The sequence below is a fragment of the Mus musculus genome, chromosome 1 (genome assembly GCF_000001635.26).
Source record: "Mus musculus strain C57BL/6J chromosome 1, GRCm38.p6 C57BL/6J".
Taxonomy (NCBI): Eukaryota; Metazoa; Chordata; class Mammalia; order Rodentia; family Muridae; genus Mus; species Mus musculus.
Genome location: NC_000067.6, coordinates 140,331,584 through 140,356,715, shown reverse-complemented (window position 1 = coordinate 140,356,715; position 25,132 = coordinate 140,331,584). Strand labels below are relative to the sequence as shown.

At 35.2% G+C, this 25,132-nt stretch overlaps 1 protein-coding gene across 20 annotated transcripts in view; it reads right to left on the bottom strand.

The window, feature by feature from the left end:
- Positions 1-25,132, bottom strand: part of Kcnt2 (potassium channel, subfamily T, member 2) — a 368,389-nt gene that overhangs the window by 257,330 nt on the left and 85,927 nt on the right. For all 20 annotated transcript variants that reach the window (XR_001784498.1, XR_001784494.1, XR_001784492.1 and 17 more), the window contains exons 2-3: positions 5,429-5,508; positions 2,163-2,262 (exon numbers count right to left, since the gene is read on the bottom strand). Coding sequence is in view for 16 of the 20 variants with exons in the window: in XM_011247999.2 (XP_011246301.1) it covers positions 2,163-2,262; positions 5,429-5,508 (180 nt within the window). In the remaining 4 variants the exon portion in view is untranslated. The remainder of the gene's footprint in view (positions 1-2,162; positions 2,263-5,428; positions 5,509-25,132) is intronic.

Genomic DNA, 25,132 nt, shown 5'->3' with positions numbered 1-25,132 from the left:
ACACCCAACTAATGGAACTAAGCTAGTGACCCCTGTGGTTGAATTAGGAAAATGTTGGGAGAAACTGAGGGGGAGGGAAACCCCATAGGACAACCAGCTGTCTCAACTAACCTGGATCCCTGAGATCTCCCAGACACTGAGCCACCAACTAGGCAGTATTCACTAGCTGATATGAGGCCCCCACCACATATAAAGCCAAGGACTACCTGATCTGGTCTCTGTGAAAGAAGATGCACCTAGCCCTTGAGAGACTTTTGGCCCCAGAGAGTTGTCAGGTCTGGAGGGGTGAGGGCAGGGCTGGGGTAAGGAGGAAGAATGGATGAGGAACAGTTGGAGGGCAGACGAGGAGGGGGATAGTGACTGGACTGTAAAAAATTAAAGAATAATGAATAATAATAATAATAATAATAATAATAAATAACAATAATAAAAGGAGTAAACCAATAGGGAGCCTTCAGAGATTAGCAAGACTGACTAATGGGCTACTGCAGCAGCACTGATGAAGGCATGTAGCCTGCATCATGGAGGTGCACTGAAAAGCAATTGATAGCAGGATAGGTAATAAATGGAGAAATGACAAAATGTTCCCAGGGATTTGCATCTGTTACAGAAAACACTGGGAGTTAAGGGGAACTCTAAAATCTTCTTCGGTCTGTGCTCCTGTTCGTTTGCATTATCACTTACAGCGGACAAAGCTGTGACTGGAAGAGGATTCTGAACATGTGGAAGAGCAATCCACGGGCTGATTGGAATATGGTAAACTTAGGATGCATTCTGGACAGCCAAGTGGAGAATCTGAGTGTCCAATGCACTTAGATAGAACATGGAGAAAGGCAAACACTATCCCCAGGAACACTGGAAAACAGGCACAATGAGATTTGTCTTGAAAATTGCAAATTGAAGCAAACCTTGGCTTCTGTTTAAGAATGGCATGGTAAATTTAACTATATATTGAAAAAATAATATACACCATGAAATGAATCTAATGCTAGAAAATAGCAAGTTCCCCAAACACCTTTTACACAGACAGAGGCTCCTGCAGTAGCTGAATATTCCAATAAGCCTCTTGCTGATTTCACTTACAGTAATATGATTCAGAAAGGCCAAGGATTCACTAATGTGAGTCATCGTAATTCAATTTCAAAATAATTATCACACATACTATTATACTAGCCAAACTTCATTCATTCACTTACCTCATCTAATCTCCAAACCTTTAAATAAATTCAAAATCACCAGGCAGTGGTGGCCACGCCTTTAATCCTAGCGCTTGGGAGGCAAGGGCAGGTGGATTTCTGAGTTAAAGGCCAGCCTGGTCTGTATAGGGAGTTCCAGGACAGCCTGGGCTATACAGAGAAACCCTGTCTCAAAAAACCAAAAATAAAATAAAATCAAAGTCACAGTCACGTTCTAAGCATGCTAGATTTTCAAATGTGTTTAAATACATATGATAAACTCATTTTCTCTTACTTACGTACTTTTGTTTTCTCTTAAGGCAAAATTTCACAACTGGTAGTAGATGTTAGTTGTAAATTTTAATTTTCTTTTGAATATCATCATAAACTTACTAGGTAATCCAGGAGTCTTGTGTTTTAATGAGACCAAAACTATGTAGGAATGTCATTACACACTCAGGACTCTACTGCTCTAACAAAGGACATAGTCTAATAGAAAGGTATTGAGTTAGTGGAAATATAAAATTAAGCTAAATAAGATTGTAAATGAAAAAAACTAAAATACATCAAAAATGAGTATCACTTTAACTAAATAAATAAACATGCATAGGCTAAAACCATCTTGAGAAATTCTTGAGTGTTTTCATTGAAAGGTAATAAATACATTGTAATGGAAAGTGTAAGAAGACTGGCATACTGCAAAGGACATGTAATTCAGTAATAGAAAGACATTCAAGTCTGTGGAGACATGAGCCCATTTTCAACTAATATTCACAACATTTTGACTAGCTAATATACATTCATGCAATAGATTTTAGATTATCTTTAGTTAATAATGAATTCACCAAACTTAAAGGAATTTTCTCAAAATCTTATCAGTTCATACAAATGCTGACACCTTAAATATTGAATTCTTATAATAATCTTCAAATTGTAATAATTAAAAACCAATGGATGGTGTGTGGAGCTCACAGGGAGAAGTCTTACCATTCACTTCCCTGTGACGGTTTCTCAAGCAACACACGGATAATATATAATAAGCAGCTTAACAACTTCAGGGAAAAGTTGAACAAGCGGATTCTTAGACCTTTAAGCAAACAACAAAAAGTTAGGTTTCATTTCAATATGGTGCATGAAAGAGAAAGAGAGAATTGTCAAAAATATTATCTTTCAGTTCAGCACTTAGAAGGTATTTAGAAAGCACATGTTATAATTTTCTAAACTTACTGAAGTTCTTGGTAGCTGAATTTTAATAACAACCTCTCCTAAAATAAAATGTGAATGGCATAGAATTCATGAGCCATAAATGACAGAGAACATTCAACAAGTGAGAGAACTGGGTTTTAAAAGTCAAAAGCCACAAAATTTACATCATGTCAAGGTTGGTTCAAGTCTGTCCGTACTTTAATAAATACTTGGGAAATAACTTTAACTAGCTCAAAAATCGAGTTGCCCCCATCTTGCGTGTAATACATCCTTATGACTCTGAAGCACTTTGTTGATTTGATAAGAGAGAAAACATGTTTAAATAATTACCTGTGATAATGTTCCTATTATATTTATATTATGACATATATCATCTCTATAATTACATGTTTATATAATAATTATGTCATCATTTACCATGAGAAGTCATAATAGTTTGTACTGATAAGTACATGAATAGAAAAAAAATTCTGTTTCGTACTGAAGTGGGAAAATTGAAGTTCTTAAAAACCAGGTTTAACAAATAAGTGGATGCTCACAGTCAGCTATTGGATGGTTCACAAGGCCCCCAATGGAGGAGCTAGAGAAAATACCCAAGGAGCTAAAGGGATCTGCAACCCTATAGGTGGAACAACATTATGAACTAACCAGTTCCCCGGAGCTCTTGACTATAGCTGCATATGTATCAAAAGATGGCCTAGTCAGCCATCACTGGAAAGAGAGGCCCATTGGACATGCAAACTTTATATGCCCCAGTACAGGGGAACGCCAGGGCCAAAAAGTGGGAGTGGGTGGGTAGGGGAGTGGGGCGGAGGGTATGGGGGACTTTAGGGATAACATTGGAAATGTAAATGAGGAAAATACCTAATTTAAAAAGAAAACAGGTTGAAGGACCACTGGAATCTTAAATTTTTTGAAAATCAAGAGTAACATGCATATACCATACAAAGCACTTAGGTCATGGTTGGGAGAAACATGGTGCCTGATAAAGAAGGCTAACGAAGGTCAACTACATTGATTAACAGAAACACTGTCATGCTTGTAATCAGTGGTATGTGCTTTGTGTTTTTTGCATAAAATTGCAAGAAAAGCCTTTCAATAATTATTACTTGATGGAATCTAGAATGAAGTGTCACCTTTTTACACTACTTTTTTGTGGAGTGTATTTATAGCAGTCTTTAATAGTAATTTTTTTAACGTGCAATCATTTCTTGGTTTCCAAATTGAAGTACTGAGGGATTTTTGTGCTCTAAATTCATCTCTTTCATCAAAATAAAACATTCTGAACCGAGACACCACAAGGTTGAAAGGACTTATTTAACCATAGAGCTTACAGTTTCATAAAGAAGGGTCTCCTCTTTAGTCAGGTGAGTATTCAATGATTGTCCTAACACTGTGATTAATAGCATCATCACTCAGAGGATTTAGCCCCCTTTGTGTAACATCTACTGATGGGGCTTCCCTGTAAATACAGGTAGGAAGGCATTGATCTTCTCAACTTTAATGCTGAAGCTAGTCTACTACTGAGAAAATCTTACCACCCCTGTGTTTGTCAGGCTCTAGCAGAGCCTCTCAGGAGACAGCTATAACATGTTAAACTTGACACTCACCCTATACTTACTAATGTAAAGTCTTCTTAGAAAGAGCAACACCCATCCTTATACTTCAGGCTACATTTAATATTGATTATCATCAGGACTGATTAGGAAACATTGACAAACAATGACAGTTTAAACAACCTTCACATTTAAAACACTCAATTAAATTGTGGGTGTTCATTGCATATACTAGCAACATTTTATCGAAAGGACCCAGATGTAGCTGTCTCTTGTGAGACTATGCCGGGGCCTAGCAAACACAGAAGTGGATGCTCATAGTCAGCTAATGGATGGATCACAGGGCTCCCAATGGAGGAGCTAGAGAAAGTACCCAAGGAGCTAAAGGGATCTGCAACCCTATAGGTGAAACAACATTATGAACTAACCAGTACCCCGGAGCTCTTGACTCTAGCTGCATATGTATCAAAAGATGGCCTAGTCGGCCATCACTGGAAAGAAAGGCCCATTGGACACGCAAACTTTATATGCCCCAGTACAGGGGAACGCCAGGGCCAAAAAGGGGGAGTGGGTGGGTAGGGGAGTGGGGGTGGATGGGTATGGGGGACTTTTGGTATAGCATTGGAAATGTAAATGAGGTAAATACCTAATAAAAATGGGAAAAAAATTGTGGGTGTTGTTGTCGTTTTTGGAGACAACGGAAGGGAAGGGAAGTTTTGGAGACAAGTCTTTACTCAATAATCCGGGGTTGCTTGGTAGTTACTCAGTTGTGTAAGCTATCCTCAAACTCTCTTTGTTAGCAGAGATGACCATGACATATTACAATATATTGTTTTATGAAAGCATATGATGTATTACCATCATCTTCACCCCAATTATCCTCTCATTTCCTCTCCCACTCCTGATTTACTACTTCTGCTTCCTCACGAGATCCCCTCCTATTTTCATATCCTGTTTTGTTTCAAAACTCACTGAGATTAATTGGGATTGCAAATTTGAGTAGGGGTCAAGGGTTATTTACTGGAGCATGACCATCACCCAGTGACTACACCACTGAACAAAATGACATCCCTATGCCCAGCAACCCATAACTGCCAATAGCTACTTATGGAGATACAAAACTTCTGACCCCCTCCCCCATGTACCTTTATCCATGACCTTGGCATTCTGTTCCTTCTGCCTTAGTAAAGAAATTAAACTTGTGCTCTCCTTAAACTAATTTCTTTAATATTTTTCAGAACTCAAATAGGATACACAAGTCTCTACTGGCTCTTGTGAGATCTTGAGACTTAAAATATTGAAGAGACATGTAAACTACTGGATGTAGCATCTTCAGTTTTCTTTTTGTTGTTTTGTTTTGTTTTACATTTACTTCCCAATAAATACTATCCCTATTTTATTCTATTATGCAGACGTTTTTTATGAAATATTATGCTGCTGGAATTTTGAGGTAGATTTCTATGCAAAGAGCCAGTGATGGGAACAACTTACTTGATCGCTGGTTTTTTATGAAAAACAGTTTTAATCTCTCTTTAAATGTGTTTTCGTTCATGTAGAATTCAACTTGGACCCTAAAAACAGAAAAATAAACCAAATTCATATAAGTTAACTGCATCTTTATTTGATCGAAGTAAATAGAAACTGACTTTCCAGTTCTCCAGATAGATTAAAAATAAAAATACTTGAATTAATGTATCCTATATTTAGAGTGAATTACATACCATAAAAGGAGAGTTCATTTAAATACAGCAGTGTTTTTTTCAGAAAAAAAAAAGCCCCTGTTTCCCAATCCTAAAAACAGCTCAATTATCATGCACAGTTAGCATAATTTTCTAAATTAGTGATTTAAAAATTTACAGAAATAATTTTAAGAACATTAGAACTTTTAATATTTAATGTATATTTAAAATGACCCTTCAGACAAAGAATCATTTTCCTAATATTTTTCTGCTTTACAAAGGAACTAAATGAATGAAAACATATGAGACAGGACATGAATATCAGTTTTATCAAGCCTTTCACTCAACTTAGAACCTACCTGAGATAGTCATTCCCCAACACCTTCCTTACTTGTTGGCTTGTTTTATCTCATTTTTAAATATATAGAGAGATCAGCAAAGGGGTTTAAGTCAGAAGCAGCAGCTTAAGTTTGCAGATTATTAAGAAGCAACCCCAGTGAGGTACAAAGACTCTATGTTTAATCTACCTTGAAGTAAATTCAACGGTTGACAGAACCCTACCTATTGTATCACTACTGACAGAGCAGTGCCTTTCTCCCTCATGTATCAGCATGCTCACAACTGTCTCTCCTCTTCTAGAATGTAATTACTATTTAGGATAATAAACCGGATATGCTGTCCTGTGCAGAGTGACTTGTCAAGAGTTAACATTTGCTTCAGTTTCACAGGCACTCATTATATGTTTAGATTCCAAAAAACAGTTAAGGCAGAATTTCAATGCTTACAGAATCAAAATATTCTCAAGGTTATCTTAACATCACAAACATTTGAATATATAATCCGCATGCTCTTAATATATTTAACAGCTCATTTTGCTGCTTTGTTATAAAAGACATATGTGAGGGAAAGACCAGGAGAAGAAAATAAGTGACATAGTATGCTATGTGTTACAAGGAATACTACACTGCTGGACAATTCCACAAGCTCTCTATTCTGTATATTTAGGGCTCGAGGGTACTTAAGAAAAAAAATCAAAATTCTGCACAGTGAAAGGATATTAGTCATGATAAACCAAATTTTATATAATTTTTAAAACTCAATATTCTCTACTTTTCTCTCCTATCTGAAATTATTTCTATCAATAGTTTTTAAGTATTTCTTGTTATCTTATTCTTCACTTTACACATAACAAGAGTAGTGTGTATATATCCAGTTTATATTCACTTGATATTTCTCCAAAATGGGTCATAAAAATTGTAGTGCCTTTGGAAGCTCATGGTGACTGTAGGCAGGCCCGTGTGCATGGTCACTTCCCTACAGAATTACATTCTCACAAAAGCTCATGCAAAGCAAGCAGGCACGAAGCACAGTTTATGTCTTCAAAGTCCATCATTGGCTCTGTTTCCTTCCTTGATCAAGTGAAAAGTCAGCTAAATTGAAACAAAGGAACTATAACACTGATCTTGAGTTTCAATGGTTAAAAATTTGTTATGGATACAAAACAAAATTTGAGGTGACACATGGCTATTATGCAAGTAATTTAGGAAAGGCCATTCTGATTTACTTCCTAGAATTATCAAATTTATAAGAAGGTTCATCCATTCTTCAAATAGTAGCTGGAGCCCGTTATGAATATGAGTTGAGGAACATTTCTTTTTAAATAAAATGAGATCACATAAAAAAGGTAGCTGGGAGTATGTGAAGCATGTCACCTCAGAAAAATTATGAGACACACAAAGGCTTAACACCAATTGGAAGTTAAACATCACAAAAATGATCATCCTTAAAGAACAAGGTAGCCAAAATCTTTTAAATACAGTAAAACAAGATTTTACCAGATATACCTCTGAAGAGAGCTATTTCTAGACAACAGTTATGAATCAGAATTACTAAATCTGAAATGGATTTCATTGTGTAGTGAAGAGTTCCTTAATAAATATAAGTGATCCAAAGATGAAATAACAGCTTGACATCCACTCAGAGTCCTTTTCTTAGTACAGACTGTCTGGCATGTTAGTGAGTTGTTCATTGTGTGACTTCCTAATTTTTATCAAATTATGAAATTATGTGAAACAAACCTCATAATTATTCTATTGATCTTAGGGGGCTAATATTATACTGTAAAACATGTCCAATATTGAAATACAAATGTATGCAAATATATTTTAAGGTTGATGACTATGAAAGAGGAAAGTAATGCTTTGGATTTGTTGACTTAGATACAAGGAAAATATAAAACATTGGAAGGGTGAAAGAAGAGATTTGTTTTCCTTTCCTATATAGAATGAGTGAGGCTGGCAGGAGAGGAAGAGAAGAAGAGGAAAGGAAAGTGGAACAAGAGGGAAAAGAACTAAAAAGAGGAATGAGAAAGAATAAAGAACAATGTAAAAAAGAAGAAAAAAAGAAATTCACATAAAACACAATAAATTTTCTTTATTAATCATATGACAATTCCTTCATGGTCAAAGTGAATATAGTGGAGTTAGGATAAACCTTTGGAATTTCTCCAGGTATTTACAGTCCTAGAGACTTTTGTATTAAGTAAAGTTCAGAGATGATCATTACAATATGCTTAATAAATTCAGCTAATACAAAGTTGATAAAGTAATTCCTTCTTCTGGTGTAAAGTTGTCTCCTCTCTTCCCTCTTTCCTCTTCTGACTGTTTGCCTTCCACCCACTCCTCTTCCCTCCCTGCTTCCCTCCCCCTTCCTTCCTCCTTCCTTCCTCTCCTTGTCTCTTTTGACCTTCCCTCTAACTTGTTTATCTGAATTTAATTTCACTAGAAAATTATGTTTTAAATAATGCACAAGGACAAATCAGCTCACATCATTTCTCAAAATGTCATTGGTATTATAAGCTCATATCAAAGAAAAAATTTAGACTAGGTTTGTCAACATTTATCCTAACGTATGACAATCTTTATTAGGTAGGCTTCTATTGGAACATTTTATGTTTGCTGATGATACGAATTGTTTTATTTGAATATATATACTTGTAGTAAAGAACAATTGTGTTCAACTCTCATATGTATTTTATCACTTTAGGTTTATTATTTGGGTTTTTAACCAAAAAATACTTACATTTAGAAACATTCTCTATACTTTTTATTTCTATTTTTCTGGATTTGTAATTATTAGCTTGACAACTACTTTTGTGTAAAATTAAGTCAAAGATTTTAATATGCTTTTCATATAAGAGTCAGCCACCAAAATATTCGCAGTCATTCTACTGATGACCCTACAGGGCTTGCAATCAAAACTCAAATTCTATCAAAATTTATATCAGAAATGGATGAATGTTAATTGTTATTAAAACTAAATCTAATCAGACAAACTTATGGCACATGGTTGCCTTCCTTTAGACTGTTTGACTGATTGAATTGTTTTATTCACTGATATTCTAATATCTCTATATGCAATCATCTCGGCTGTCAGGGAAATTTGATTTTGCTTTAGTGTATACTGAAGAGATGGTTTGGGAAATGTCATTCTGTACATATTATTATTTTGTTTTGTTATCCTCTTTAAAATTATGTAGTATGTTCAATTAGAAATTCTTCTGTTGTTTCTATATTCCAAAAATTTGGAATTACTGTAGATCTGGGGCAACAGAGTGATTGTATATCTTTCCTAAAGATAATGGACTGTGTAAATTTAGTACTTATTTTTCATTTTCCTCTTATTCTTTAGCTATAGTCCTTGAATTCTGTGTCAAACTCACTCTAGATCTTGCTAAATTATAAATTCCCTGCTTTAATCATTATGTTCATATTTAATAACTTTAAAGTAGGCCTTATATTAACAACACAAAAAGTAATTTTAATCCAGGATATCAATGCAGAAACATTACTTTGCTTCTTTCTTTGTTTTAAAAAATATGAATCCTTGTAAATAAATTTTCATCAAGGAAATATACTTGTTAATAGTAAAATAACTGATTTGTAGTAGAGTGGCAACAAACAATATTCAGTTCAATTACATAGTCTATTTTATGAAAGACTATTTTTACAAATTTAGTTTGGTTAAGACTTATATGCTATATACTCAAAAGAAAATAAGCAGTTATCAAAATCAATAGTAAATCCATGTGTTAAATTTGTGGGAGGAAGTAACTTCATCTACAGAAAGTAATATTATTGAAGATCTCTTCAAATATCACTTAGGCAAGACGGGGAGGAGAACAAACATTGACAATGTTTAAAGAAGTAACAGACTACATTTATATATACAGAAGAAAGTCAATAGCATTTTGGTACTTTCAATTGTGATGCCTTGAAATCTATCCAAAATACCAAATCAGACATGTTCCCATAAATTGCAGGCCAGATAAACATCAGTATCAAAGAGGATTCTGCCTCTTTGTCTACCTGATGCTACTTGCTTGACATTCTGTATGTAGTACTCCTTGAGTAACATCTTCATTATTGTACTCCCAGGAAACAAATACCTTGGGACTACTCTCTGAATCCTTTGGTTGTAATAGACAGGATCTATAGATGCATTTTAGACCCAATATCAATTTACTTAAAAGGAATTTTATACACAAAGTTAATCTGTGTACATAACAATGAGGTATATAGCTCCCAGTGCAGATATCTATTCTAAGAACTTTTCATTGATGTGGTTTTGTTTTCTGTTTGTTTTTTGTTGTTGGTGGTGGTTTTTTTGTTTTTTTGTTTTTGTTTTTGTTTGTTTTGTTTTATTTGTTTTTTGGGTTGTTGAACTATTATAACACTACACCTGGTCTTTATCTTCTAAGGAGCAAATATTCAATATTTGTAGCAAAATGTTCTCCCTCGGCTCATCACAGAAAACACTAAATTAAGTTTAGGCTTATGAAAATGTCACCTTTCCCAACAGACTTACCTAATCTACATTTACCTCTATTCATTTTCTAAACATGTTTCTGAATTAAATTGTGATACCTCTGCCAACAAAAGATACACTGATCACCCTGTTCCCAGTCCTTTAGAGAATTGTTGCAGATGTATTTGGTGAAATTAGGGTAAAATGATTCTGGACTAGAAAGGGCCATTGATCTAGTACGAGTAGTGTCTTTATAAAAAGAAGAGATAAACCAAAAAACAGCAAATGAATTTGGGAAAAGATGTTCAGGTGAAGACTAACAGGGGATTGAAGTTCTACCCCACAATTCATTCACATTGAAAAGTGAATCTAAAACACTGTATACAGTGCACTGTGGGGTATTGTCGAATGTTTGTCATGTTTCTTTCAGGAGTTGCTTTTACATTGCTGAATCACAAGAAAACACCTTAATACATACTGCTAGCAAAGGAAAAGAAAAAAGTTTAAATTCAAGGTACCATTTCTACTGCTTTTGCTTTGTGCTGAAGTAGATAAATCATTCTGTCAAGTCGATTTGTGTGGATTCTGATACTGTAAGTTGTTGTGTTAAAGGAAGAAATTCTGAACTGCTTGTCAGTTAGAAAATGACTTCCAATACAGGTATGGCTTGATGAGAGACCAAGAGCTCCACTGATATGCAACACTTGGAAGTACTGAGATTTCTTGAATTACTTGCACTTACCTAAGTGCATAGTTTCCCCAGCAAAAACCTCATCAATTCATCAGACAAGACTTGTGTTTGACATGTCACCATTTACAGACTTCATTTGATGGACCTACACTCTGAACTTCTCCATTTTAATCAAAATAATCACATTTGAACAACTTCAATTTGATTTAATCTAACATGGAAAACAAAAGATGGAGAATTTAGAAGTAGGTCCCAAGACATATCTTGTAAATCTTAGAGAATAAGACATCATGCCTCCTCATCCGCCATGATCAAAGGTATGAGGAGATAAAAGAATGGAAATTCACAAAATTTCCTCCTTAGATTGCAATACAGATTTCCCTGGAATATAATCCATAATCAATAATCAATTTGATCTGGTCCCAGAACAACAGTGTGATATACTTTCAAGATACTGAGCAGCTGCAACGAAGCATAGGTCTTATACAGCTACATAATAAGAACATGATGAACATACAATCCTTCAGTGTACTGCTCGTCCTCCCAGTGGAGGAAGCGTACAGCAAAATTTTGTTCTGTATTTTCTGTGTGATGTTCATAGAAAAATCCAGATTTAGTGATTAAAATAACATTTGTACAATAAAAGGAAATAAATAATTATATAAATAAATATAAATGAATAGATAGATGAATGGATAAATAAATAAATAAATAAATGCCTTTTCCTAAACTATAACTGGACATTTAGGATAACAGCCCAGGCTCCAGCTGTCTTACCAAGCTTAGCTCAGCCACCTGCAACCATTATGTCAATTAAGGAGATTAATAATGATTAAAAGTAAAGAGAAGCTTATTCAATGTGTCTACATTGGCTGGAGGAACTTGAGGTCGAATGACCCCAAGTCAACTTTGGTCAGAAAAGAGATTTAGGTTTTAAATACAAGAAGAATTAGATCAAGGGTCATGAAGCAAATGTAATTAATCTGTTGTTGTCTGTACATAGTCCTCTTAAACACTGTTCTGGTTGAAGCCCTGGTAGGTATCCCAAAGAATGCCTTACTGTTTGGGGAATCAAGGTTTTCAGATGACTATTTCTGTTCTACTGTGCAGCTCACCTTCATAGACAGCTGTGCTTATAGAATAAAGAGGGGTTATGACTGCAGACAACTCAAGAGTAAAGTTTTAGTCCAATGACTCAATCTCTGACTTCAGCAAAGGGAAGATACCAAACATGATGTTAGAACCTTCAAACCCACAAAGTCTTACTGACATAACTGACTAAGCATAAGCTTAAACAAGGACAGCAGTGATAAGCATGTTAACGTGAACATGAGAAGCCCACAAGACATCATCCCTACACAAACAACCATAGGAAAGTAAGGAAAATTGAGAACAGGAAACATAGTATTCCCCCAAGAAGAATACACCATTGCTTATCCAGTACCAAATGGTGAGTCCTGAAAACATGCAGACAAGCAACAGTATGCAGAAGGAGTAGGTTGTATTTAGGAAAGGAGATATAGACATGATGCCATCATGCTATAATCTCAAAAATAAAGGAAAACCTTCTCAATTCAAAGTTAGGTTTTAAAGTTGGACACAACATGAACAAGCTACACAAAAGAAGACAGTTAAAAAGAAAAGAACATAAGAGATGCCAGGAACTCATCCTGCCTGAGTTGCCTAGTGGTCACAGGGGAGGACTCAATGATTTTGATTGAGAACATCTTCTAAAATGTATTTCAAAGTGTCAGTGGTGATATTTCTGTTTTGTGGCCAGTTAGACTTTTGTTGCTCTAAAATTCCATTTTATTGGGAATCCATTTTCTATCAAGTACTTTCATGATGGGAGTTTCTTCTACTTTAAACATTTTCTAAGTAGAATTCTGTTGAGAAAGGGAAAAATAGCTAATAGTTCAAAATAAGAATATGTAAGTGATTTTAATACATAATTAAAATGAATAAGCACAAGTAAAAACTATAAAATGTCCCTTACTAGAGTAGGAACTAAAAGTGTGGAAAATTTAGGAAGAAATGCAAGCAAGATTATTTTAATGAAGTAATAAATTATCTATACATATGGTCCTGAAGTAAATAGCCCTCAACACAAAACAAAGGACTCATCTCCAAGGGTGGAAGACAGCTTCTTAGCCAAATGGGAGTGAACTATGTCCCGTGGACACAAACTCAAGTTGCCTTAATGACTGTTCTACTGTGGAAGTAGTTAAGTGAGATAAATTAGGCACATAATTAAAGCTATAAATCACTGCATTCATCAAATGTATTGGTAGAGACTACAGATAGCCACTTTCTAGGAAAGTAGGGAAATTCTGCTCTAAGTTTTAGATGTTACAAGATGATATCACTAGTTTCTGTGTAGGGAAATGCTTGTGATTGGCTTCATAAACAATTCCATGAGTTTTATCTGATACTTGGAAGATGTTAGGTCAAACAGACACAGAGGTAGACAATGAATGGGTGTTTAGAGGACTAAAGTGATCATTTTGGTTCTGGTCTATCACCTTTTCAACTCTCCACATTTACAAAGCTCTACTCATTCACTACCTTTGTAGAATATTAATATAATGTGACATTTTTCTGGGCATTTCATTTTACACACACACACTAAACAAAGGCGATCTTGCTACTTGACAATGAGGAATATGTTAGTGAAATCATTTCCACAAATAACCTGGTGTCAACTAACATGTTCTACCTAACCATTTAAATCCCAGCAATGTGGCAGAGGGAGACCTTACACAGTAGTTTGAACTGGGAACATGATGTTCTAACAGGCACTAATTGATAGTAAAAAGACAAATAGACATAAATATCCAAACATGGAAACGGAGAAGTGGTAACTCAATCATACAATGGAAAATTGGAATAGACATGAATGCGTGTAGCTGCATGCAACAAAAAAGGCATTTTGTAACATGATGCTATAGAAAGGATACAAGTTCAAAAGCATTTAAAATCAAATAAATTACTCTGGGAAACATGCACATCTGTTAAACTATATTTTTTTTAAGGTAAGAGAAAGAAAAAAACAGCATAGCATCTGGGGAGGAATCTAAGGAGGAAATTGCTGGAACTAAGTTTTAAGGCAAAGGAATGCATATACTATGCTTACTTTGAACTGTCCCTGGGATGGGTCGCCAATTTCATTGCTACGAGTGTGGGAAATTTACTAAGCAGTACAATAAACAGTATGGTGCAGTACTGGAGCCCTTAACTGTCTTAGACTTTGGCAGCTGCAAGACTTCTCTGCATGACTTGGCCCCCAAGGAGTTGTAGTCACTTAAAAACTGGACGTAAGATAACCATGTGATTCTTCAGTCTGAGGTTATAGATAAGGTCAGATACTTACTTGCTCCATGTAGTCTACTGTTGGAATGTTTTCAGATAATTGTGTTTCAGAAAATGAAGGAATTTGTTACCAAATCATTTCCTAATATTCTCTAAGTTGATTTTGCTTTCTTCCTGATGCCTTTTAGCCTGTTCCTTACACTCCACTCTCTGCACAGGCCTAGATATGGATATATATGGCATTCTCTTTTCCCTGTATAAGGGAGCCCCTTATTTTGTTTTCCTGGGAGTTGCCTTTCTAGCTGCCTACCTGAAGCATCTCCTTTCCTTTTATAATATCATTGCATTGGTAAGCACCTTCTCCAATAGCTCTGAACTCTAACCCTGGAGTTAACTGGAAGTTGCTAGGTCCATGGAATGGTTCCTTGATGCTTTGGTTTCATATCCTGTGATACGGTATTTTGTTGTGTATTTGTCTATTTTCTTTGGATTAACCTGTGACAGCACCTCAACTTTAGCTCAAACTCAGACTTGTTTTCTTTCATGCCTTCTAATACTTAAAACAAATGATAACGTAGCATTGCAGAGCACTTCATAAAATGAAACTTCCATATAAGCTCATGAATAAAATTTTCAGCACCCACAGGAATTTGGTTATAAATGAAACAGTAAGGATTCAACAAGTTTGGGTGACAGAAAAAGACATGAACAGAATATTTTCCTATTTACACAATAAAAGGTTCAAAGGGGGAAGAGTGGGTCTAGAGTAATGACTTAAGAGTTAAGAGTATATGGCTCCTGAAGAAGACCAAGTCAGTTCCAAGTACTGCCAGGAAACTCACAACTAACTCTGAATCCAGCTCCGTTAGTGAGTGCCCAGTGTTCTCTGGAGGTCTAACACTTAGGTTTGATGCTCTCATGTTTTATAATTTATAAGATTCGTTACCATACTTCAAATGGTATTTGTAAAATTTTTCAGATAATATTTATATGGAGATATAGATAAATTAGTGGGACAATCTATTGGGTACTCCAGACTCACCTCAGCTGCAAACAGCTAGACTCGCTGGTCACACCTTCAGAGGATAACCTACAATGCACACTCTGCATGAGATTTGCATCTAGAGAATTCAACGAGGAATACTTACAATTACTACACAATAAATTGTCTATAATGTCAAGGATACCTAACTGATCAAAACCAAGACAGAACAGAACAGAACAGAACAGAACAGAACAGAACAGGACAGGACAGGACAGGACAGGACAGGACAGGACAGGACAGGACAGGACAGGACAGAACAGAACAGAACAGAACAGGAAGAAAGGAAGGGGGAAGAAAAGAAAATATAATAAATTCACAGAAAAATGTGCTGTAGATATATTTCCTTGGGTTATGATATGGCCATGGCCACAATTCAGCAGACCTAGCAAAAGAGCAAACTATAGGTTTTCACTGAATTAAGAACATATAAATAAGAAACCTGTTTTACGTAACAGACCTAATGTGTCTGCCACAGCCTCTAAAAAGAAACAACTGAAATAGTTGATTAAATTGAATAAGCACTTCAGAAACACACACACACACACACACACACACACACACACACACACACACACACACACACACACTTTGAATCATGTCTTTCTGTAGGACACTTTTAAAGACAGAACCAGATAGAACAGGACAGGACAAGACAGAAAAACAAATGCTACAGTGGAGCTATTTTCTTGAGCTGTGGAATGCCATGGCTGTCCTGAAACAGAGGCGCTAAATTCCCTGCTGATAGTCATAGGAAGGAAGTGAGCAAAACCACAGTGATGGTACACTGGCTTTCCCCACTGGTTCCCATAATCTTGATTATAACCTCATTTTAATTTGACCACCTTTTTAAGGAATGCATCTGAATACAGTTACATTTTGAGGTTACAAGAGGTTGGGGTTTCAGTATGTGGATTAGAAAGCAAGGACAAGCTAGGCATGGTGCATGCTTTTAATCTCAGCACTGGCGAAGTAGAGGCGGGCAGATTTCTGAGTTCAAAATCTGGCCCACAGAGTGAGCTCCACGACAGCCCAGACTAAACAGAGAAACCCTACCTCAAAAACAAAACAAAAACAAAAACAAAAACAACCAAAAACCAAAACCAAAGAAAAGAAAGAAAGAAAGAAAGAAAGAAAGAAAGAAAGAAAGGAAGGAAGGAAGGAAGGAAGGAAGGAAGGAAGGAAGGAAGGGGGAGAGGGAGAGGGAGAGGGAGAGGGAGAGAGAAAACATTAAAAAAATGACCCTGGGAAGCAAGCACAACTCAGTCTCTAGCCCTTATTAGCAGTGTGTCTTCCATGAATAATGCCTCCATAAATTAGTGTTTGTTATGCCCCATCTATCTCTACTGAAGTCACAGTTATCACAGTTACCATTCAATTGTACTTCCCCCAAAGAGAAGGCTGAGCTGCAATCTCTCCCTGTTTGTCTTAGTAACAATAGTCACAAAAAAAAAAAAAAATCATGTCTTTATCCTCAAACCACATCCCTTACTTGACTTGAAACTGTTCCCATCTTCATGGCATTTTCAAACCCACTGGGTTGCTCTTGAGTATCCTGGGCTGATCCTTTCTCTTCTATTACTAAAAATAAGTTCCCTTTTATAGTTAAACTCAGAATGTATTCCCTAGATACACCCCGGATTGCACAGTTTATTTCCAGCCCAGCCCCTCCTCCCATTTTATGTATTCGACTGCCTACTCAATTTTTCTACTTGGCTCTCTAGTGGACATTTTCAAGCCAACACATCCAAACGTAACTAGATTCCTGGTTTTCATTTCTGAAAGTTGCTTCTTATGTAAGCTGATGTCAAGTACATCCATATGCTTCAAAAAAAATCATCCAGGCAACTCTCCTTTCGCAAATGAGCATTCTCCTCAAAGGTTCTTTGAGTAGTAAACATTGTTTCACAGACAAGCAAAAGAGCCAAATCAATGCTTTTTGACAAGGTTCAGAAAGAGCAGCAACAGAGACATAAAGATGTTTCAACTTGCCTTCAAGCAAAGATTTACTTTCAACAGAAGACAACGAAAAGGCTAAACTGTAAGTGAAAAGGTGAAAATATTGAACCCAGCTGAAGCTTCACCCAAGTAATCAATCTACAAAATTCATGGCAAAACGCTGCGTACACATCATAGAAATCATGGTGATGTACAATATCTTTTAGTGCTAGACATAACCATAGATTAGAGCTGACTGAAAAAAAAAAACCCAGATCTCATCTGTACTATGAGAGATATCAATGACATGGAAGATAGTTCTATAAAGAAACAACCACAACAACAAAAAACTATCCACCATATTTTGCCCTGAGGGAGCCACCCTAATCTATCCTCTCATTTTCTATGCTCAGTCTTGCCTACCCTCAGCTCCCTTATTGCATCTAGGATACAATACAGATTCAGAATTGGTTTAAGCGACAGCAAAATTTGTCATTGTGTAGCTTTTAAGGTCTCATTAAACAGTAAGCTCCATGAAAGAAATACTAAGCAATCTGCTTATATGTCCATGGTCAGTGCCTGGAGTACAGTGTATATTCACAATATAGATGAAATTAAAAGTTACTCTGTAGTACTTCCATCTAACACCCCATTAGCATCCAAAGTTGACAACTGTCAGCATGAAAAGCTGACAATCTGTGGACACTGCCATCTGGCATCATCTATGCAGAGAAACAGAAATTCCCAAAAAATCTTCCTCCAAAACCCAGAACATGTATTGTTTTTTTAAATTGGAGACTGCAAGCTTCTGATTTGCTGTTATAGATAATTGTTATAGATAAACATACAGCTTCATTTCCAACTACAGAATTATTACACAGATTCCCTACAAAAGTCATTCAGCCCAACATAGAGAAAACTGACATCTCTTAAACTAGCAAGGAGTCCATCTACTTTTTTCAAATCCTTCTTGTTCCCTTCAGCTCGCATCTGTTTTTGTCACTGGAACCTTCCTCATCCGTGATGTACTTAAACAGCACAAATTTATATTTGTCCAGTATTCCATGTTCTTTTCAAATAGTACAAATATTACAAGTACCTTATTTTTGATCCATATCCTTCAAGTGGATCTTAAGAATCTATGCCATGAGCTATAGAACACAGAAAAATCATAGGAAATAAATATGTATATATATATATGATACATATGGTTATCTGTGAATTCAGATAGATAGATAGATAGATAGATAGATACATACATACATACATACATACATACATACATACATATATATACATAATTAGATATTTGGTCATTTGATTATGGAAAGTGTATACTTTTCTTGAACAAAGTAGAGGTAGCTTATTGGTTTACAAAAAGATTGAGAAATAAGAGACTGAAATAGACAGGAAGCTAACAGATGGAATTCATCACTAATAACATCCAACTTTGGGCCTCATCAGGAGTTGATTTGAGGGCATGTTTCTTGCTGTGCCTCTCCAAAGCTGCCAGTATGGGTGGATTTGTGTCTAAAATTATAAGGGCAAGAACTGTCGATTTTGTTCGTTTTGCCTGTTTTCAGAACCCAATGAAGGGTCAGACACACTTATTACAAACTCTTCAATCAAGTTGGTTTTCTGTGGGTATAGTGAATTTTGCTATATAAAATTTACTTCAGTCATGTTTATATTTACAATGTTAAATATGAAGTTCATAATTTTCAACATCTTCTAAATCTTCATCATATTCATATACCTCTTTTGCAGATTCTGTAATATTGGGGCTTATTTAGAATTTCCAAAGAACAATTCCTTCAGTATTCTCAACAACCCAACCAACGAATTACAAATAAATGCTTCTGTTTAGGGGAAGTACTATAAGAGAAATAGTTTACTGATACTTTCAGAATTATTATATTTTGGATAATTTTTACTAAAATGTGTGTTAAAATTTATATGATATAAATATTTATTCAACAATTAAATAAGTCCTTACGTTATATTTAAAGATAGATTTAGTATATATTATCTACATTTTTTTAGAATTAAATTCATTTCAGACTTGATATTTTGTGACATTTTCTTACATAATGAGCTATCTTGAAGTAATTTTATTTGAAACAAAGGAATTAGTGGAGTTGCCTGTACCGCATATACACACAGCCCAAAGGTAAATTTATACATTGTTTTAAATGATATTTTTTTAAAGCAAAGCATCGTCTTGATTACATCTTTGATCTCCAGTTGTTCATGAGTGAATACTGGATGGAGGTGGCCACTAAGCCACATGGAGTAAGACTAAAGGAAGGAGGATCAGTAGAGCTCCAGAAGGAAAAAAAATAGTGAATTAACATTAGCAAGTGATCTTCCCTATAGACTCAAGTACAGAAACAAGAAGGTAGGCATAAACAAGGAAGGTCACTGGAACTGAGGAGTTCAGAGTCAGTGTGAGGGAAACTGGATGGGGAGGAAGAAGAAGAAAAAGAAAAAAGGGTAAAAAGGAAAGAGAGTAGAAGGCAGTAAGGAAGGGACAAGTCCTACCATGAGAAGTAAAATAGAGATCTAGCAAACAATTGTGTTTTCACTAGCATTCTATTTTAGAGCTTTGACATACTTCCATAAATGCTTCAAGTGGGGCAACAATGTTCCACTGCATCCTCTAACATCAGTGCGGTAAAGGGTCATGACGGACAAGGCACAGTGCAAAACAGTTATGCTCATATTAAAGACACAATACTTTACAGAGTTAAGTAAAATATTTGTTTCACTATGCCATTGGTGACTACAATATGAATATATGTGATTACATGTGAGCCTTTTAACTGAGTGTGATACATGCTCATATTTTATATACAGCCATGAGTAAACAACATTGCATTTGACAAGAAGCATATCAAGAGATTATACTGCCTGGTTATGCATGCGGTTGTGTTTGTATGTGTAAGTACACTCTCAGGATATTTAAAAGATGAAAAAATTGTGTGACAATAAACTCATAATGTAACTGTCTTTAAAAAAAGCATGAGAGTGTCTGCAAAATCCTCCATATCATGACCTCATGACCTGCTGTATGCTGCTGTTAATTGAATCCGATATGCTCTTTTCTGCTACTTGGACATTGCCAACAGAAATCATAGCCTGTACCTTGCCTTTTAGTTCATGCTTGGAGTGCTCAGTCTCCAGTATATGCCTCAAACTCCTTACTGTAATAGAAAAAGGGCATTTGAAACAGTAAGCAATCTTCATTATAATAAAAAGGAATGTAGCATTTTTGACAGCTGTTGACAGCATAAATGTAAGAAAGAAAAGACAAAAGTTGATCATACACTAAAACACTGGGCAGAAGCAACTGAAATGAGTGTGAATTATTCACTCATGCAGGGCTACAATAACTCGAAAATGTGAGTGATGTAAAATGAATGATATTAATAATCAAATGAATTTTCTGAAAGTGAGGCCATTATCTTTAAAGTCTCAAGTAGTTTAAAAGCTGCTTGAATCACTTCCATGGAGCTGAATATTAATAGGAAAGCATTATTCTGCTGGCAGATCAGCATGTGCTCTTTAAAAGGAGCCCATATTTCAAGTGTGTGAAAGATATATGCTTACTTATGGAGAAGCAGTAATTTAAATAAGAAAAAAAAACAAAGTTACGATTTTGAAAACTGTAATTAGTTTGAATAGTTTACTATAGAACAAACTTGCCAGAGCACAAGAAGTATTAATAAATACAAAAATATATTAAACAAAACATGGAAGTAAATTTGTTTATCACTGTGACCAGTACATTAAAAACAAAAAAATCATACTTGTTTTGTACAGAAAATGCCACTGAAAAGGGTATTTTTCTCTAGTCCTAATTCTTCAATGATTGCTTTATCCAACAGTTTCTTCCTAAACTCATAAAAGTATAGTGATGTAGAAGTACAAATTATGCACATACATAACTTTACATGAAAATTAAAGGAAAAGCCTCAAAAAGCTAATTTTAACAAACAATTTAATTACCATTTGAATTGACAACCTTCAAAATATATTCATATATTGCTCATCACACCATAGGGACCCAGTTTAGCATGTAGTTGTAATGACATGCCTTCCACATGGGAGTAGATGTGTTTTTCACTTGACACTGTTGAAATTTTCTGAGCTCATATGACTTTCCTCATAACCAAGAGACAGGTCAGGCTCAGGAATTTCAGGCAATTGCCGGAGATCACATTGCTAATAAACTCAGAGCCAGGATCTAAGAAGAGCGCAGCTGTTAAACGGAAGAAACATCTCTCTTCACTTCTCCTTTCTTACATTTACTTGTAGGAACACTAGATGTGAAGTATACAGGTATCCCTATGACAGTCTTTAGAATGAGATTTTGCCTATAGATGTGTAAATGAAATGCAGACTGGGACAAGAGACTTGAATGCAGGTGGCAAAGGAAGAATGTGTGTGCCTGATTCTGCATCATGTCCTGCTTATGTAGTATATTTCTTCTATCTCTCTGACTTTTCTAGCTTCAAATGGGCTTTAATTTCCTACCTAACAAAATTAACCAAAAGTTAATGGTTAGTAGTGATCTGTCAGCTGTCATGTGGCTGTTCACAGTCTTTAAAGGAGTTTGTATACAATGTGAAGGTCTTTTATACATACTTCTTGGTTACAATGGAATGAATTTAACCAGAAAGAAGGAAGGAAAGAAGGGAGGGAGGGACGGAAGGAGGGAGGGAGGGATGGACGGAAGGAGGGAGGGAGGGAGGGACGGAAGAGAATCATGTATTATTTTCAATTATATTTCACCAATGTTGTACTCATTGTTAACTTACACAATAACAAGGAAATTTGGGGTTTTATATAAAATCACATTTTCTAGAAAGAATCAGAAGGAGCCACTGGATCATCCTGAAGAAGCAATTTACTCAGTGTTACAATGTTTGGTAGTCAAGTATTTACAGGTATTGAAGTACTGTCCTTTGATACTAATTTTTTTTAACTCCAACTTCCTCTGAGCAAGCATTTTAATAGCAAAACAAATCGTGTGTGATTTCCTTCATCCTGTCTTTGAGAAGTGTTCAAACAAGTTTAGAATAGAAATGGCAGTATGGATTTCCCTTTCCCAGTAATATATAAGACAATGTCATTGCTACTGATGAAAAGCCAATAAGAGATGCAATAAATCTTTACTCATTATAGGCCATAACTCACATGCTCCTCTAACATAGTTCATTTGCAGTAGATGTGTTTTAGTTATAAATGTTGATCATAAATCACATAACCATTAATGGGAATCGGATTTAACCTGGGTGTGGGGTTTCCTATCTGCTGCAGCATCACTGTTTGTCATTAATAAAATTGGTTAGCACTGCCCTTGCTCATTATCTAGAAATATTCCCTTGACAGATGACATCATAGTATCTGTAACAATTCCATCTGCAATACTGGCAGCCCAGCCCAAAAAGCTCTGATAAAAGAAGCAGAGGCAGATATTTTGAGAGAATGCTATACAAGCCATTGAAGAGGAGCAAAATTCGGAGCTGATGTAGCTGACAAATCACATAACCTTCTTTTTTCATACACTTGCTGTTATCAAGTATTTAATTTGAACCTGAATATTAACGTAGATAGTGAGACTAAATGGGATATAGAGCAAATGCTAAATGTAACATATTTAAGTACCTTCTTAAGTAATAATGTTATAAAAAGAATACTATGTCAAGTTAGAGTAACAGTAATGATTTCAAATGGATGTGTGCTATGCAGTCAGGAGTATAATATGTAGTCAATTATTTTTCAGTGTCTCAAAAATATGTTGTTGGAATTAGTATTGGTAACATTGAAGAGAGCTTTCAGAAATGCATGTTTTGTTAATCATCAGAATAGATAAAGCATGCAAAATGGATTCGCTAAATCTGCACATCACTAACAGAACGCTCTGTCTTAGAAATCAAACAAGTAATTATACCTTTAACTATGTCAACAAAAAACATATAGACAATTTTTGATCATTTCAACCCTTGGTATTTACAACTTAACCTACATTACCTTTTTCTTGAATCAGATAAGGATGGCTGCAGTCTTGGGAAAGGCACAAATGTAGATCCACAAGGAACTAGCTTTGGAGACATATCTTCTCAGGTATTGCTCTAGAGAGAGAAATTTACAGCCACAGACTCCTTTCATCCAGAAAAAAAAAATGATCAAAGGAGCCAAGGATTGAGCTTTATCATTATTTTTTTAAGGATGTTTGTACGGTGTAAACATTTCGGGCTCAGCAGCTGAGTCTAGTTTCTTTAATGCTATCTTTGATTCAGCATTGCTTGACAGACTATTAAGGAAATGTTGATGATGCAGGAAGGCCAGTGTGCTGGTTAACATGATTATTTTACAGAGCACTGTGCATTCATTAATAGCAAATAAATTCTCACAACCTTCTTCTCTGCTTCTTTCTCAAATCTTTTATTTAGATTTGTTTCTTCTCAAGACACTTGGTGGTAAAAATAGAGAATATAACACTGTGTATATTTCACAAAATGTAACCTATGATCTTAACCTCAGTAAACACAATGAGATGTTAATTTTAAGAAGTCTGATACTACTGTACTGTCTGCTGTAAGCAAGTTTCCAAAATTGAAAAAATATTTAGTAATTATATCTCAAACAGTACCTACTGAATGCCTGAGGCACTTAAGAACTCAATAAATAGAAGTCTTCTGTAAGTATATCAAAATTGCACAATACTAAAATAAGATAAATATATACATGGTAATATAATATATATGAATAAAGTATATATATACATATATATATATATATACACATATATACATGTAAATTAGTAAAATGTAAAAAAAGGACTGAGTACAAATCATTAAATTGAAAACTGGATGCTAGTAAGATTTTTAAAATTTATATGAAAACACTGGTACAAAGACTCATAGAAATTTTTGAAACTATTTTTTTTGACATTTAAAACAATGTAATTTCTCATTAAGAAAATTCTAGTTACATTTTTGGTAGACAACAGTGTCTACCAAAATTGAAGCATTGCAATCACAAACAATATTGGAAATATAAAGTGAAAAGCTAATAACAAACAAATATAGGCTACCAAGCACTGTTATAGTGTAAATCTGTTTTGGTGAGTTGCAAACACGGATGTACAGAAATTTGTTCTTTTAGAATTTGGAAATTTAAGGTGAATTATTTATTTTAAAGTTCATTGTTATTGTTTTAACTCTTCTGGTCCTATGTCATAATGCCAAAAGTTCATTGTTATTATGTTAACTCTTCTATTCCTTCTATGTCATAATGCCAAAATAATGCTTATGTAATAAAAAGAAAACAAAACCAAACAAAAATCATGTTGTGGTAAATATTGACTGTCAATTTGAAAGCATCTAAAATAACTGAGAAGGAAAGCCCTGAGGAAGGAGAAATTACCTAGATAATGTTAGCCTGAGCATAGAGGATTATCCAGATTAAATTAGCCTCTGAGCATGCCTATGGGAGATTGTCTCTACTAGGTTAATGGTTGAGGAAAGACCTATTGTAAATGGGAGCAGGGTCAGTCTGTGGACTAGGTGCCAAACTGACAAACAAGAGAATGGAATTAGGGAATTTCTTTCAGTTCCCCAGCAGCTGATGGAATAAGACGAACTACCACAAGCTCCTGGGATCATGGTTCATCTGCCTTAATGGACTGTAACCTCAACTTGTGAGCAAACCAACCTTTCCTT